Source organism: Crinia signifera, chromosome 4 (genome assembly GCF_055691185.1).
Source record: "Crinia signifera chromosome 4, ASM5569118v1, whole genome shotgun sequence".
Lineage (NCBI taxonomy): Eukaryota > Metazoa > Chordata > Amphibia > Anura > Myobatrachidae > Crinia > Crinia signifera.
The window spans coordinates 38,176,743-38,190,790 of record NC_139220.1 but is presented as its reverse complement, the minus strand read 5'-3'; the positions used below and the strand labels follow the sequence as shown (position 1 = coordinate 38,190,790).

The 14,048-nt window shown below is 46.0% G+C and overlaps 1 protein-coding gene across 1 annotated transcript in view; it reads left to right on the top strand.

Annotated features, from left to right (window-relative positions):
- Nucleotides 1-296: 296 nt before the first annotated feature.
- The window catches only part of LOC146072285 (troponin I, slow skeletal muscle-like), a 34,708-nt gene continuing 20,956 nt past the window's right edge, over nucleotides 297-14,048 (top strand). The window contains exons 1-5 of the mRNA XM_083179596.1: nucleotides 297-372; nucleotides 456-497; nucleotides 6,848-6,979; nucleotides 7,127-7,216; nucleotides 9,577-9,750. Of these exons, the coding sequence (XP_083035722.1) occupies nucleotides 6,854-6,979; nucleotides 7,127-7,216; nucleotides 9,577-9,750 (390 nt within the window). The 5' untranslated portion in view covers nucleotides 297-372; nucleotides 456-497; nucleotides 6,848-6,853. The remainder of the gene's footprint in view (nucleotides 373-455; nucleotides 498-6,847; nucleotides 6,980-7,126; nucleotides 7,217-9,576; nucleotides 9,751-14,048) is intronic.

Here is a 14,048-nt window from a genome sequence, read left to right as displayed (position 1 = left end):
CGGAGTGGTATCCGAATGTACGCCCCCCAACATAAGTGTACTCCCCCGTGTCCGCCCATGTTTCCGCCCCGTTTTGCCCACTTTGAAACTACGCCCATGTGTCATTCCGCATGACGCCCATAATACGCCCATATTTCCCGACTGATTGCGGGGAACAGTTTTGGACGGGATTTGGCCGAACAGGTACGGAGTCAAGGCGTGGCACATGCGCGTTGCGTTCTCCACGCATGCGCAGACGCCGTAAAGACGCGATCCGAAAGTATGCGGTAAAGTCCGCGTCAATCAGAATAAGGGCCATTATGTGGGCACAAAATCTAATTCATTTTCTGTCTTTTTCCCCTTTTATTTTCATCTGGTGTCCGATGCAGTGAGGTAAGTCGAACATTCCATGTATGTCTAACTAATGTGTACCCACAACGTACAAATATCCATCATCTTATTTTCCTTCATTACAGGTTAAATCCAAAATTCCAGCTTCCAGGAAGCTCCTCCTGAAGGTAAATTTGAACAATATATAATATGGTATGTAGCAGAGTGCCCCACACACAGTCATTACAGTTCAGGTTTTAAGGATATCCATGCTTGATATACTGAGGTACTAATTAAGGGCCTGATTCAGATCAGAATTCCTGAATGAAACGTATATTCGTCGCCTAGCGAGCAGGCAACTCCACACCGCCGAACTCATGCCCCCCCAGCCGTCCGAATCCCAGCACTAGCATGTGAGCAGATGTGTACGCTTACACATTCGCTCACATGTGGACGGACGGAGGAAAAATCTTTCAATGTTCGCTCACCATCGAATTTCTCCAGTCTTCGCTATCAAAACTAAGGGGTTTATTCTAGTTCATTCTTTCTGACAAAATCCTTCTTAGATGGACAAAACCATGTGCACTGCAGGGGGGCAGATGTAACATGTGCAGAGAGAATTAGATTTGGGTGAGTTATTTTGTTTCTGTGCAGGGAAAATACTGACTGCATGATTTTACACTGCAATATAGATCTCACTTTGAAGAAAAACCCCACCCAAATCTAATTCTCTCTGCACAAGTTACATCTGCCCCACCTGCAGTGCACATGGTTTTGTCCATCTAAGAAGGATTTTGTCAGAAAGAATGGACTAGAATAACCCCCTTAGTTTTGTCTACTTACTTACTTTTACAATGCCTGCTATCCACTGACTTGGGGGTGGGTGCTGACGTCATGTGTCGTGAGCCGCCTACCATGAGGATACATGGGCACACCTGCATTCACAGGGGTATACCCAGCGTTTCCATGGGTGAACCCAATGGCTTTGGGCCCATGTCACCCTATTTTGGTCGCACACTGCTTTCCCTGACACACTCTGCCTCCCCCAGTCCCCCCTGCCTCCCCATCTCCCTCTACCTCTCCCTATCACCCAATGCCGTGTTGCATACTTTGAACTTGGGTTGGGGTGTAGGAGGGGGGCCCAAATTATATTTTGCACCTGGGCCCCCATGGGAAAAAAATAAAATACATTGTCCCCCACAGGAAAAAACTAAAATGAATTGCCCCACAGGAAACAAATTAAATGCATTGACTCTGGCAGGAAAAAAAACAAACAAACATTAACCCACATTTGCCCCCCCTCACAGTTCTGCACTACTTATATAATCAAACAGGGTCCTGAAATTGTCCGCCACCAGCAGGATCCTGATGCCAGCTCAGCCCCAGATCTCAGGGACAGCTCATGACCTGAAGGAACATCTCCTGCTGTCTCCACAATGCCTGCCACTGCTCCTGGCTAATGGCTCCCAGGAGTGCTTGCTACCAGGTGTGGATGACAGCTTCCAGCTGCGATCCGCAGTGGAACGCAACTCCTGGAAATTAGATTGCCGGCATGGCAGTGGCATGGTCCAGCCAGGGCCAGCACGCTGTTCCGGTAGCCCAATCCACCCTTACAGATAATATAGGCAGGTGGGATGTAGGTAAGTAGGCAGGAGGTATACATAAGGTAGGCTTGTACATAGGTAATTAAAGAGTAGACAGTAAAGCTGAAATTCTATCATGTTGACATGTCATCTGTGTACACATGATGAATGCTGACGTGGCCGCTGTTGACATGCTAAGCTTTTCGGCCATTTTAACACTTGACCTTATACATGTTGAGAGCTGTAGACCTAACACACCACACCCGCTTGTTATATAAGGATATTATAAGTATACTTGACATTCTGTGCCAAGCATTGAATCATTCCATCTACAACCCAACTCCTCCCATTTTAATATCCTTATATTTTACATGCAATTAAAGTGTAGGGGCAGCCTTACTTTTATACCATCTTCCGCGACTCCTCCCGAAATGTCTGTTATCAATCACGCAGAAGGAATTATGGAAGTGCTGATTGCATTATGAAATACATCAGAGAGTCATTAGACGAGGCTTAAGGATTCTCTTACATAACTATCTCCGATTATATACAGATTGTCACCTCGTATTCCTCACAACGTACAGATAATCTTATCAGTTACACCGTATTAGGCACATTTTTGACAGTGAAAACATGTCTCACACCCCCACCCCCCATCTCCACCACCACCACCATTAAAGAAATTGTGCTTGAGGAGAAATATTTTAGTAAAAGGAGCTAGGAGGCGCACATGGAAAATTCCATAATATCCTCATTATCTGAGAGGGATTGTATTATACAGTGCACTTTACCACAGCTCTGGGTACTGAGCAACAAGCATGAGCTGACTTCGTCTGACAGGAGCCTGCAGGCAGCTTAGAACACATCAGTTCTGCTCCGAGTCTCTGGGTGATCTGTGATGCTGAGAGTAATGTTCTCTTCACAAGTCCCCGTAGTGTTTTCAGTAGTGCTGAAAGTAAAATCTAAGCAGTGTATTTAGTTCCTTTTACATTTTTTTACCACATGGATTGGAAAGTATGGAAAGTCATTTGGATAAATATAAAAATCATAAAAAAAACTCATACCGATTTCTCATGTGTCAACCAATGACATGTCGACATATTGCTTGTGTCAACGTTTGCCGATGATGGCCTAGCGCATATTGATATTTTGACCATTTGGACCTATTGACCTATCAACCGGAACCTCTAGAATTCACTACCTGTGTTTAGTCTCAATCCCTACTCTCTGTATACAATAATTTTTGGTACTTGTGAGTTATCCGGGCTGCCGATTTTTTCATCGCACCCGAAAAATCGCAGGCATCGCGTCCTCCGACCTTTTCATACCCCTAATATCCACGTCGGCGTGGAGTTGAGAATAGAACCCCTCGCCCCTCGCGGGCTCGCTATGCTCACCACGCTTTGGGTTGGCGTCAATAGCGGGGTGGCGTTAATGGTGGTGGGGGGCCATGAAACATTTTTTTTCAAAACATATCCAATGTGAAATGACCATATTGGCCCATTTCACATTGGCATTTTATTTTGCACATCATTTAACATTACTGTCATACATTTAACATGGGAAATCGGGTCCAGTAATTTTAACATTACTGTCTATGGGAAATCGCGGGCATCGCGTCGGCCGCGACCGACGCGATGCCCGCGATTTGGGGGTAAATCGCGGGCATCGCGGCGGTCGGGTGTCCTTAAGTTAACTAAACTTAAGGACAAAATCGGCAGCCCGGATAATTCACATTTTTAATGTCTTCATAGGTAATTGGTTTGCAGACTTCCATTGTAAAAGGTAATGGTTCTATCTACAAAAAAAGAATACAGATGTAGCGCCTCTCAGCCAGCTCAGGAAAACGCTAGCACAGGCTGGCGGAGAGGCGCTATATCTGACGGGGACTCACACTCATGCGCGTCCCCTTCACACGGAGGTGGGGAGCGGAATCCCTGCCTGTCTCCGCTGGCAGGGCTACGGGGGAGTGCAGGGGGCTACGGATGAGACGGGGGACCGGCGGGGAGGTGGTGGGGGGCAGCAGCGAGCTCCATCAGAACAGGGTGCACGCGTGCGCTCCCTTCTGGCGGATGGCGAGCAGCGGCAGTTGGCGATCTAATGAGAGTTCTACACAGTACAAATTTAAGGATAAGTCTGTTCAGATGTGGCCGGAGTTGCTATGACTGGGGCTTCCTTGGAAACAGCGCTGTTTTGTAATGCAGCAGGAGGCATCTATTACCTGTAGATGACTCCTGCTGCAATACTGATCCCATCTGCATTCTGGGACAAAGCATTGGATCTCTCACTCGCCATCAGGTGGATTTCGCCATCCTTGTGTCGCGCAAGCTGCCTGTCGCAGAGGCCAGGAAGTCTCAGACCATGGACGGAGACCCATGGCCTTTTCCCTCCCCCTATAGGCGGTGGCATGAGGCCATCACTGCTTTATCCCCGCCCCACAAATGGCAGCACACAACCAATCACTGACAGTCTGCTGCTGTCCTAGATCCAACATCGGACCCTTTCTCGCACATGCACATCATAAGGTCCTACGCATTTGCCAGATGTACTAACCTTGAAAAGTGATAAAATGGAGAGTGATAAACCACCAGCCAATCAGCTCCTAACTACCATGTCACAGGCTGTGTTTGAAAAATGACAGGTAGGAGCTGATTGGTTGTTGTTTTGTTGGTTTATCAATCTCCATTTTATCACTTTTTAAGGCTTAGTACATCTCGCCACACTTTATAAAGTCAACTCCGCGATGTCGTAGATAGTGGGGGTATGAACAAGTCGGGAGGACACGTACCGCATGGTGTGGATAGTGGGGGTGTGCTAACTGTGCTTAATCGCATCGCGTGCGACTCGATCGCACATGTGATCCGATCGCATGCGATGTGATGCAATGCGCGGGCAGGGGAAACTTGAAACTACAAAAGTACCATTGCATCGCACGTGCTCACATGCCATCGGATCACATGCGATTTCCTGCCACCATGAAACTACACAAGTACCAAACTTAATTAGGTGCTGTAGACAGCAGTTGTCAATTATCTATTTTAATTACTTGTCCTTTTTGAGGCCCGGCATCTCCTGACCCCTGTCTCATTGCTCCACCCCTTCCAACATTAATACCTATTCAACATTCATAAACTTTACTTAACCCCTGCCTGGACCTGCCCCCATTAAAAATGTCCTGCCAAAATGGCTGCCACCTTACAGGAGACAGTTATTAAGGATGCTAAGCAAAAGTGGCTGCAGCACAGTACAAAATTCAAAGAAGGGAGCCACACCAACTGTCAGTCCATCCTGGATGGTGATGTTTGGCAGTGACAGTTTGTGTGGCGCCCCTCTATCAATTTTGGCACCTCCGGAGCCACCACTGCTAGTAACTCCTTGGACCATCAGGCAGTGCGGCTGTTTTGCCTGCCATACCCAGGCCAGGACCTGCAATGGAGGAGAGCAGACAGGGCCAGCAAGAGTGTGGCCACACACCCAGGACCATCTGTTAGCATGGGCTTAAACCAGTACCAAACTGTTTTATTTGCAATGTAGTACTGGTCATCCTGGTTAAGTACAATTTGAAAGGGCATGTTTGATTGGAAAGGTGACCTCTGGTGGCTGAGGAAGGAATTATTCAATTCCATTCATAACACTTTGGCAAATGACCTTAGTACAAGTGTCTATTACTAAACCATAGTAAACACATTAATATTATTGTTCAGATCACAATGACTTACTCAATGCTATGGCTCCCAAATTTTACTACTGTGATTGCACCCTGCACTTAGTAGTAGCCATGTGTCCTCATATATGCAGCCATTTTACAGAGGGCTCCTCTGTACCTACAGCGTGCCGGACGGGGTCCTGACAGGCATTTACCTGACGTCGGGATCCCGACTGTCAAAACACCGACAGCCGGGTTCCCGACGGCCGTCGGCTATTTTCCCTCGTGGGGGTCCACGACCCCCATAGAGGGATAATAGAATAGGTGGCTCGCGTAGGTGGCTCATGTAGGAGAATAGAATAGGTGGCTTTGTTGCGCTCGCCATGCTGTCTGGGTCCGGCCAGTCGGGATCCCCACTTCGGGATAATGACTGATCCCGACTGTCAGACCCCTATACCCAGGGCTATTTTTGTGCAGGCTCCAGCAGGAACTGAGGCCCTTAATCTAGTTCACTCTTTCTGACAAACTATTTCTTAGATGGACAAAACCATTTGCACTGCAGGTGAGGCAGGTGTAAACCCCCACCCAAATCTAATTATCTCTGCACAAGTAACACCTGCCTCACCTGCAGTGCATATGGTTTTGTCCATCTAAGAAATATTTTGTCTGAAAGAGTGAACTAGAATAAGGGCCTCAGTTCCTGCTGGAGCCTGCACAAAAATAGCCCTGCCTATACCACACCAGTTCCTAGCGGAGGCATTGTTTCCATTGCCATTAAATTGCTACAGATCTTTCAGATCCCCTGGAAAAATAGCTCAAGCGGTTTCAAGTAGGAGTAGAGGGTTCGTTAGTAAAATCTTTCCCTCTAAGGTAGTTCAGCATTTATACTCTGTACACTATTCTTATATAGAACTTTCAGGTTTGTGAGTAGATATCTGAAGCAAGGTTTCCATAGCAACATAAGGTATAGGAGTCGATCGTATTACGTGCAGATGATTTGCATGTGTGAATCATCACGGAACCGGGTACACTTTACGGCAGGCTGAATTCGCTTAAGTGCTCGCACCTCCATAGGGGTGCGAGCAATTTTAAGCTAATTCAGCCCAGGGAAGGGTGCGAGATAGGCTTAATTAGGGTGCCGTTTTCAGCATTTAAACAGCACCCGAACTTCATCTCGCACTCTTTGGCACTAATGGGATTGACCCCATAGAATTCTGTCGAATCACTTGGTAGTTTTTGCATTTTGAACTTTCTCATGTATCATCAATGGATTACTGGACAGTATATTGGTTTCTTTTCATTCTGATAGACTCTTATGCTGGCAAAAGCCAGTGAGGATCTGGAAAGAGAGATTAAAGCAACTGAAGAAGAGAAAGCAAAGACGCTTGCAGAGAATGTTTCACCCCTACAGCTCAATGGGCTGAGCATTCAGGAGTTACAGGTAACACACTGTCTTTCCTAAATGCTCATTAATATATACCGTTATCAATAACGTCACGTGACTATATTATACACCTTTAGGCATGACAGTTGCAGTACATCGCTAATATAATTATCTTTAATATTTCTTGTTTTTTTTTTTTTACAGAAACTATGCCAAAAACTTCATAAACAGATCGACAGTGTAGACGAAGAACGGTATAACATCGAAGAGAAGGTCAAAAAGAACTCTTTGGAAGTAAGAGTGCAGTAATACACACATTCACATGAAAATACCCTGAAATAGTCCCGTGTAGAGACCCCAGAAAGATGGCTTTAGGACTCCACACATATTTTTTTTCCCATGGTACAGATCATGTCTAGGAAACATGTTTTTACTACTGTACAATGGCTACAATGACCCCATGCCTTTTTAACTTTTAATATAGCATCAAATCCTTCTTTGATGCTTTATAACAGGGATGAGGAACCTCCAGTCATTGTTGAACTACACATCCCAGCATGCCCTGCAACAGTTGTAGCATGGCCACATAGCAAAACTGTAACAAGGCATGCTGGGATGTGTGGTTCCACAACAGCTGGAGGGCCGAAGGTTCCCCATTCCTGCTTTACAAGCCATAATGCTAACGACAATACTAAATTGTATGGTAAAATGCCAGAAAAAAGTATACTTAAGGTGAATACACACAAGACGGTATCCACGATAACTATATTGTTATATTGTTGACGATGTTTTTGTGCATATCATCTAGTGCAGGCATGTCCAACGTTGGCCCTCCAGATGTTGTGAAACTACACATCCCAGCATGCTTTGCCACAGTTTTGCTATTAGAGAATGCTAAAACTATTGCAAAGCATGCTGGGATGTGTAGTTTCACAATATCTGGAGGGCCAACGTTGGACATGCCTGATCTAGTGCATATTCACTATGGGGGTTATTCTGGTCCGTTCGCAAGGACTGCTGTTTTGCGTATGCGCAGCCACATTTCCGCCCATGTGCATACACCAGGTGTGTGCGGGCACGACAAGCAGACTGTTCGCTGGGTGCACGTTCCCAAGGTTGCGGCTGGGGGGGGGCATGGGGCGGCGGTGGATTAGTCGCGTCTATGGAAATGCCCAGCGTTTCATGGGCGTTCCCGTGAAGACGCTGGGCGTTCCCATGGAATTCACCCAGTGATGTGGGCGCTGGGGACGAGCAACTGGCATCAACGGATGTCAGCTGCCTGCCCACTTCCTTCTGAATGCCCACGCACATCTAAGGTTACCTCAGAGGTCAACAACAGCTATACTCCTGGATGTGGCCACTGAAGATATAATTGAAGATATCTTTTGTAGGGAGCTCAAGGGAAATCTTAAGGATATCTTTCATGGAGCATATTGCCTTTACTGTGTACCCAGCTTTACATCCAATATGATAAAAGTCTGACACTACTTCTTACCTCTATGGGGGAGAATTCAGGTGTATTGTGCACCACCGGCCACTAGTTGGCACCCAATGCAGCAACTTAAGTGTTGCTCCATTCGGGCACACACAGCCGCCGGTGCTGATATTTCGGTTATGTTGTTCCGTTGGTTTGGGAACTAGTAGTTAAAAACCGTTCCAATTATTATATTCAAATAAAATGATTATCTGATCTGCACTCATACCCAATTAGCCTGAATTATTCTTGTTCTACTGTATACATATATACTTCTCTATGATGGGCCATCTTGTATCTATTTTAACTGGTGCTTTCCATTTGGACCTGTGGCTGTGCCCCAATTGTAGGATTATTCAGGCTTGACCGCAAAACTACTTTTTTCTCAAATGGACAGAACCATGCTGCACTGCAGGTGGGGCAGATGCAACATGTGCAAAGATTGTATATTTGGTTGGGGGGGGGGGGGGGGGTGTTCAAACTGAAATCTAAATTGCACTGTAAAAATAAACCCAGTATATAACCTGCACAGAAACAAAATAACTCGCTCATCCTCCCCACTTGCACTGCAGCATGGTTGTGTCCATTTGAAGAAAAAGCAGCTTCATACCTCCCAACCGTCCCGTTTACCGTGGGAACATCCTGGTTTTCGGGGATGTTCCCGTGGCCTGCCTGGGGCCAGCAGTGTCCCATAGCGGAGGGGCGCTTGGGAGTTCCTGCTGACTTTGCCGATTTTGACTTGGCCCAATGTTGACTAAGGTCATGGCCGATTTGGCCAAATACACTACACTGTGCGGCATAGTCAAAATGGCCTTGCCTGCAGAGTCTATTTTGCTGGGTGATAGCGACGCGGCCGGGCCACACATCGCTATTGCCTGCAATGGCTAACTTGCGAGGTCATTTTGATTATCTAGTCACAGATTGCGTAGCACATCGCACCGTGTGTACACGGCTTAAGCTTTCTCTCCAAAGTAGAGATGTAACAAACTTTGGTGGAAGACTACTAATGAACCAGCTTCTGTTTTTTCCCCATCATGTAACATGGAAGTTTAAAGCAGATTGCTTGTAACTTTCTATCTTTCCATTTTATCTCCCACCAAGATTTGATACATCTTCCCCAAAGGTTACTGCTCTGATCTGACATTATGTTCAACCGGATTGTTCTTTTCTTTCCCCTTAGATTGACGTTTTAAGTCAAAAGATTTTTGACCTAAAGGGAAAATTCAAGCGCCCCACTCTGCGCAGAGTCCGCATTTCAGCGGACGCCATGCTGAAAGCCTTGTTGGGATCCACACACAAGGTGTCTTTAGATTTGAGGGCGAACCTGAAATCGGTGAAAAAGGAGGACGAGAAGGTATGTTGCCTGGTATAAGTTCACCTCTCATAGACACAATTGGGAGTCCATTGTTTAACTCAGGCATGGCCAAACTGCTGTTGTGAAACTACACATCCCAGCATGCCTTGCCATATTTTTAGCATTCCCGAATAGCAAAACCGTGGCAAGGCATGATGGGACTTGTACTTTGGCAATGCCTGATCTAACTGTTTAAATGGGAGCTGTCCACTTAAATAATGGTACCTTGTCTACTCATTGTAATACCAGAATGTAAGAGTAGCTGATCATTACCTGCATCATGTCATCTCAAGTATTAGGGATGCCAATCCCGGGGCAATTTTTCAATCCCGGAATTCCATATTGGCATCCTTAAAAGAAAAACGCCCCTGTGCCCCACATTGACTTACTTTAGGGGAGCGGCGGAGGGTGGCAGGCAGCAGCAGTGCGGAGGCAGATTGGAGGCAGGCGGCAGGTATGATGCCGGTGCTTGGGTCGGGTGGTGAGAGGGTTCCTATGACTGAGTCACGCTGCGCAGGCTGCATGCTGGGTCAGGAACAGCGCTGGGAACAGCGCATGTGCAGGATAATCCCCAAATCCCTGGATTTTATACTCCAATCCCAGGATTGATCCCGCCAATCCCGAACCCAGGATTGGCCACCCTAGTAAGTATACACAAAGGAACATTTTATTTTTCTAAAAAATAAATCTTAATTCTATTTAATGTAAATAATTTAAATAGATTTGTTTGTTTTCATTGTGAATGCCACAATCTCTGAAAACAAGGATCCGGTCAGCGAACAGGGCTGCATGATCAGCAGGAGGGAGACAGGAAGCCGGAGACTGGTCTTATCATGTGACCCTGCCAGGGAAAGCCCAGGCTGGGGTTGTTGCATCTGATGTGACAACCCCACGCAAACTGTCAATGTACCCTGAAATATGAAAAGGGGGGGATGTAAGTGTTTTCTGTGTACAGTAAGGAGGCGGTCACACAACATGTGGCAAACAAAAAAGGTGCAAATTCAAATGGATCAAAATTCACATTGATAATGATCTGCAGAAACTTCTGATTGGTTGAGTGAGTACTGACATCAGAATGAATCCTTTTCAGACCAGATCAGATACACACCGGAGCGTTGTAAATTAAGGATGAAACAAACACTGTTCTGTCCTTCATTGACATCCCTGGTGTCGCAAAGTCAATAGGTCTAAAGTGCAGCACATCAGACCTAGCGTCTTCGCAAGTGACCACTGAAGCGAGCATGGGATGCGGTCATTTGGTCTACTGCATTATGGTCGACAGTCATTTGGTCGAATCCATTAGGTCGACATGCTAAAAGGTCGACATGACTCTAGGTCGACATGGGAAAAGGTCGACATGATTCTAGTTCGAAAGGTCATTAGGTCGACAGGTCATTAGTTCGACAAGGTCATTAGTTCGACATTGTCTATGTCGACATTCACAAGGTCGACATGGAGTTTTTCACTGTTTTTTGAGCCAACATGTGCCGACAGGCGGTATTACATGCCCTACCATCCACTAGGGCGTGGTGGGAGAATAAAATAGTGTGCCGAGCGTAGCGAGGCACCGTGCCCGACGCATAGCGAGCGCAGCGAGCGATGCGAGGGGATGCAGTGCACTTTAAACTGTGTCCATGTCGACTGCGTTGACATTCAGGTAAAAAAACAGTGAAAAACCCCATGTCGACCTTGTGAATGTCGACATAGACAATGTCGAACTAATGACCTTGTCGAACTAATGACCTGTCGAACTAATGACCTTTCGACCTAGAATCATGTCGACCTTTTCCCATGTCGACCTAGAATCATGTCGACCTTTTAGCATGTCGACCTAATGGATTCGACCTAATGACTTTCTACCATAATGCAATAGACCAAATGATCCCAACCCAGCGAGCATGTCATGCATACACACTGAGCTAGTCTGTATGTGGATCGTATGTGGATAGCAGACCACATACAATGATTTAGTGGTCAGCCCCAAAAGGTGAAACGGCTCCGCCAAGTTCTGTGAAGTGCTGACCTCTGCACTGCTTCTACCTTCTGGTCTTCTTGCTGGTCAGCTACGATGGGGCCGAGTAGGAGCGAGACGCAGCAGCTGATCCAGAACCCTGCCGAGCCCTTAAGGTAATTAATACCCGCTCTCACCCACTTGGCACCCGTAACTTGCAGACTTTATGGGAGATTATGAAAACATTTGCTATCATTGTAAATCTGGATGAGCCTTGAGAAGCTTCCAGCTCCGTTGACTGCACAGACTCAATGTTCGTTCTCCCAGCGCCCTGCATTTCCTTGCTTCCATCATCGCAGGCACAGACATAATCCTGGAATGTTCCTTCTGCGAGGAGTAACTGTAGTTTGGCAGGCAGTGTTCCCAAAATGACAGAACAAAACCCTTATTTGGAAAACCGTGTGACTTAAGCACAGCAGCTTCCAAATGGGTGTATTTCTCCGGTAGTAAATTAAATGAAGTAATAAAACCATTTCAAATAACAAATCCAACTAAACCTGTTTTTTACCTTTGCAGCACCCCCCGTAAATCTGTAATAACAAAACTAGCAATGACAGTTTTACTAGCGGCCTGCGGCTCTGTGCCTGTGACTACTTTTACTTCTGCAGCACTTTCTCTGTCAGTAAGCTAGATTCATAAATGCCCAAATTGTCTGGGGGGAAAGGGATATTTCACAGAAAACTTTGTTACCAAAATAGGGGACATGGCTAGCACTATGGCCCTTATTCAGATCTGATCGCAGTACAAATTTGTTTGGAAAATGGGCAAAACCATGTGCACTGCAGGTGGGGCAGATGTAACATGTGCAGAGAGAGTTAAATTTGGGTGGGGTGTGTTGAAACTGAAATCTAAATTGTCGTGTAAAATTAATGCAGCCAGTATTTACCCTGCACAGAAACATAATAACTCACACAAATCTAACTCTCTCTGCACATGTTACATCTGCCCCACCTGCAGTGCATTTTCCAAAAAATTTGTACTGCGATCAGATCTGAATAAAGGCCTATGTGGAGGCATAACAGAAGCTACATCAGCCCCCAGCCTAAAGGAATAGACGCATGTGCACAGCGTCTATTCAGCGGGTGTAAAAAGGGGCGTGGCCCAGTGGGTGAATAATTTGCATACACCCGACGCTAATTTGCATAGGTCATGCCCCCTTTTCAGCGCAAGGGTCCCGTTTCCCATCTACAAGAAGTTGGGAGGTATGCTGTGATCAAGTACACAAGGGGCGGTGAAGCGCTAATACAGAAAAATATGACCAATTGGGTATTACAAGTTATTTTATTATTACTGATATAAAAAAAATCCCCTAAAATCAGGATCAGGCCCTTTTTTTCCGGTCAGGTTTATGAACACCCGCCAATCCAGTTCTCCCTAAACCACCTGTGAGCTTATACATATTTCCATCTGGGAGAGTAACCTCAGGAACAAGTGAGAAACTGTCTATTGTCTATTGTTCATATTTGTACCCCAATTTTTATAAAGTATATCGGGCTGTACACCAGTGTTTACTATTAATGATATTAATTTCATGCAATTGCTTTTAATGTGAGACATCACAAAAAAAAAAAATTATATCAGTAATAATAAAATAACTTGTAATACCCAATTGGTCATATTTTTCTGTATTAGCGCCCCACCACCCTTGTGTACTTGTATTTCTGTTTCTATTGGGGGTTGACCTCCCCACGGTGGTAGCAGCTCGCCAAACCACTCACCTTAAAGCGCCTGTTATATTATTCCACCTAGGTGGCATAATAGTTACTAGTTACATGCTGTGATCAAGGCCTGCAACTTTTTCAAATCACTGGCCATTCGCAAGTTGATTGACAGAAAGCGCTGTTTGGGGCTGGTAACCGCCCATTTTCTGGGAGTGTCAGGGAAAAACACAAGTGTGCCCAGGCGTTTGAGGGGAGGGTGTGTGACGTCAGCTCCAGCCCCCATCAGCCATTTTCTATTGCAGACACTGAGTAAATCGACGAGTGGCTTGTAAATTGATTTGTAAGCAAATCCCCAATCTAGCTACTTTTCGCAGATACTTGGGAAGGTGTACAAGTATCTCGCTTGCTGCCCAGAGCCCCCGCACCCGCCTTTCCTGCAGATTCATTTACTGGAATTTGTGGGTCATCGGAGAGCAGGCAGGGGTAAAAGGATGCGAGTAGCGGCATTTCATGTCATTTAATCCCTACCCCCTCTCTGCGGGCCTGCAAATAACAGCATTTTTGTCACATGGGGGCAGGGCCTGGTAATGTCAGCCTTGTCTCCGCTCCCACCAACATGTTGCTTC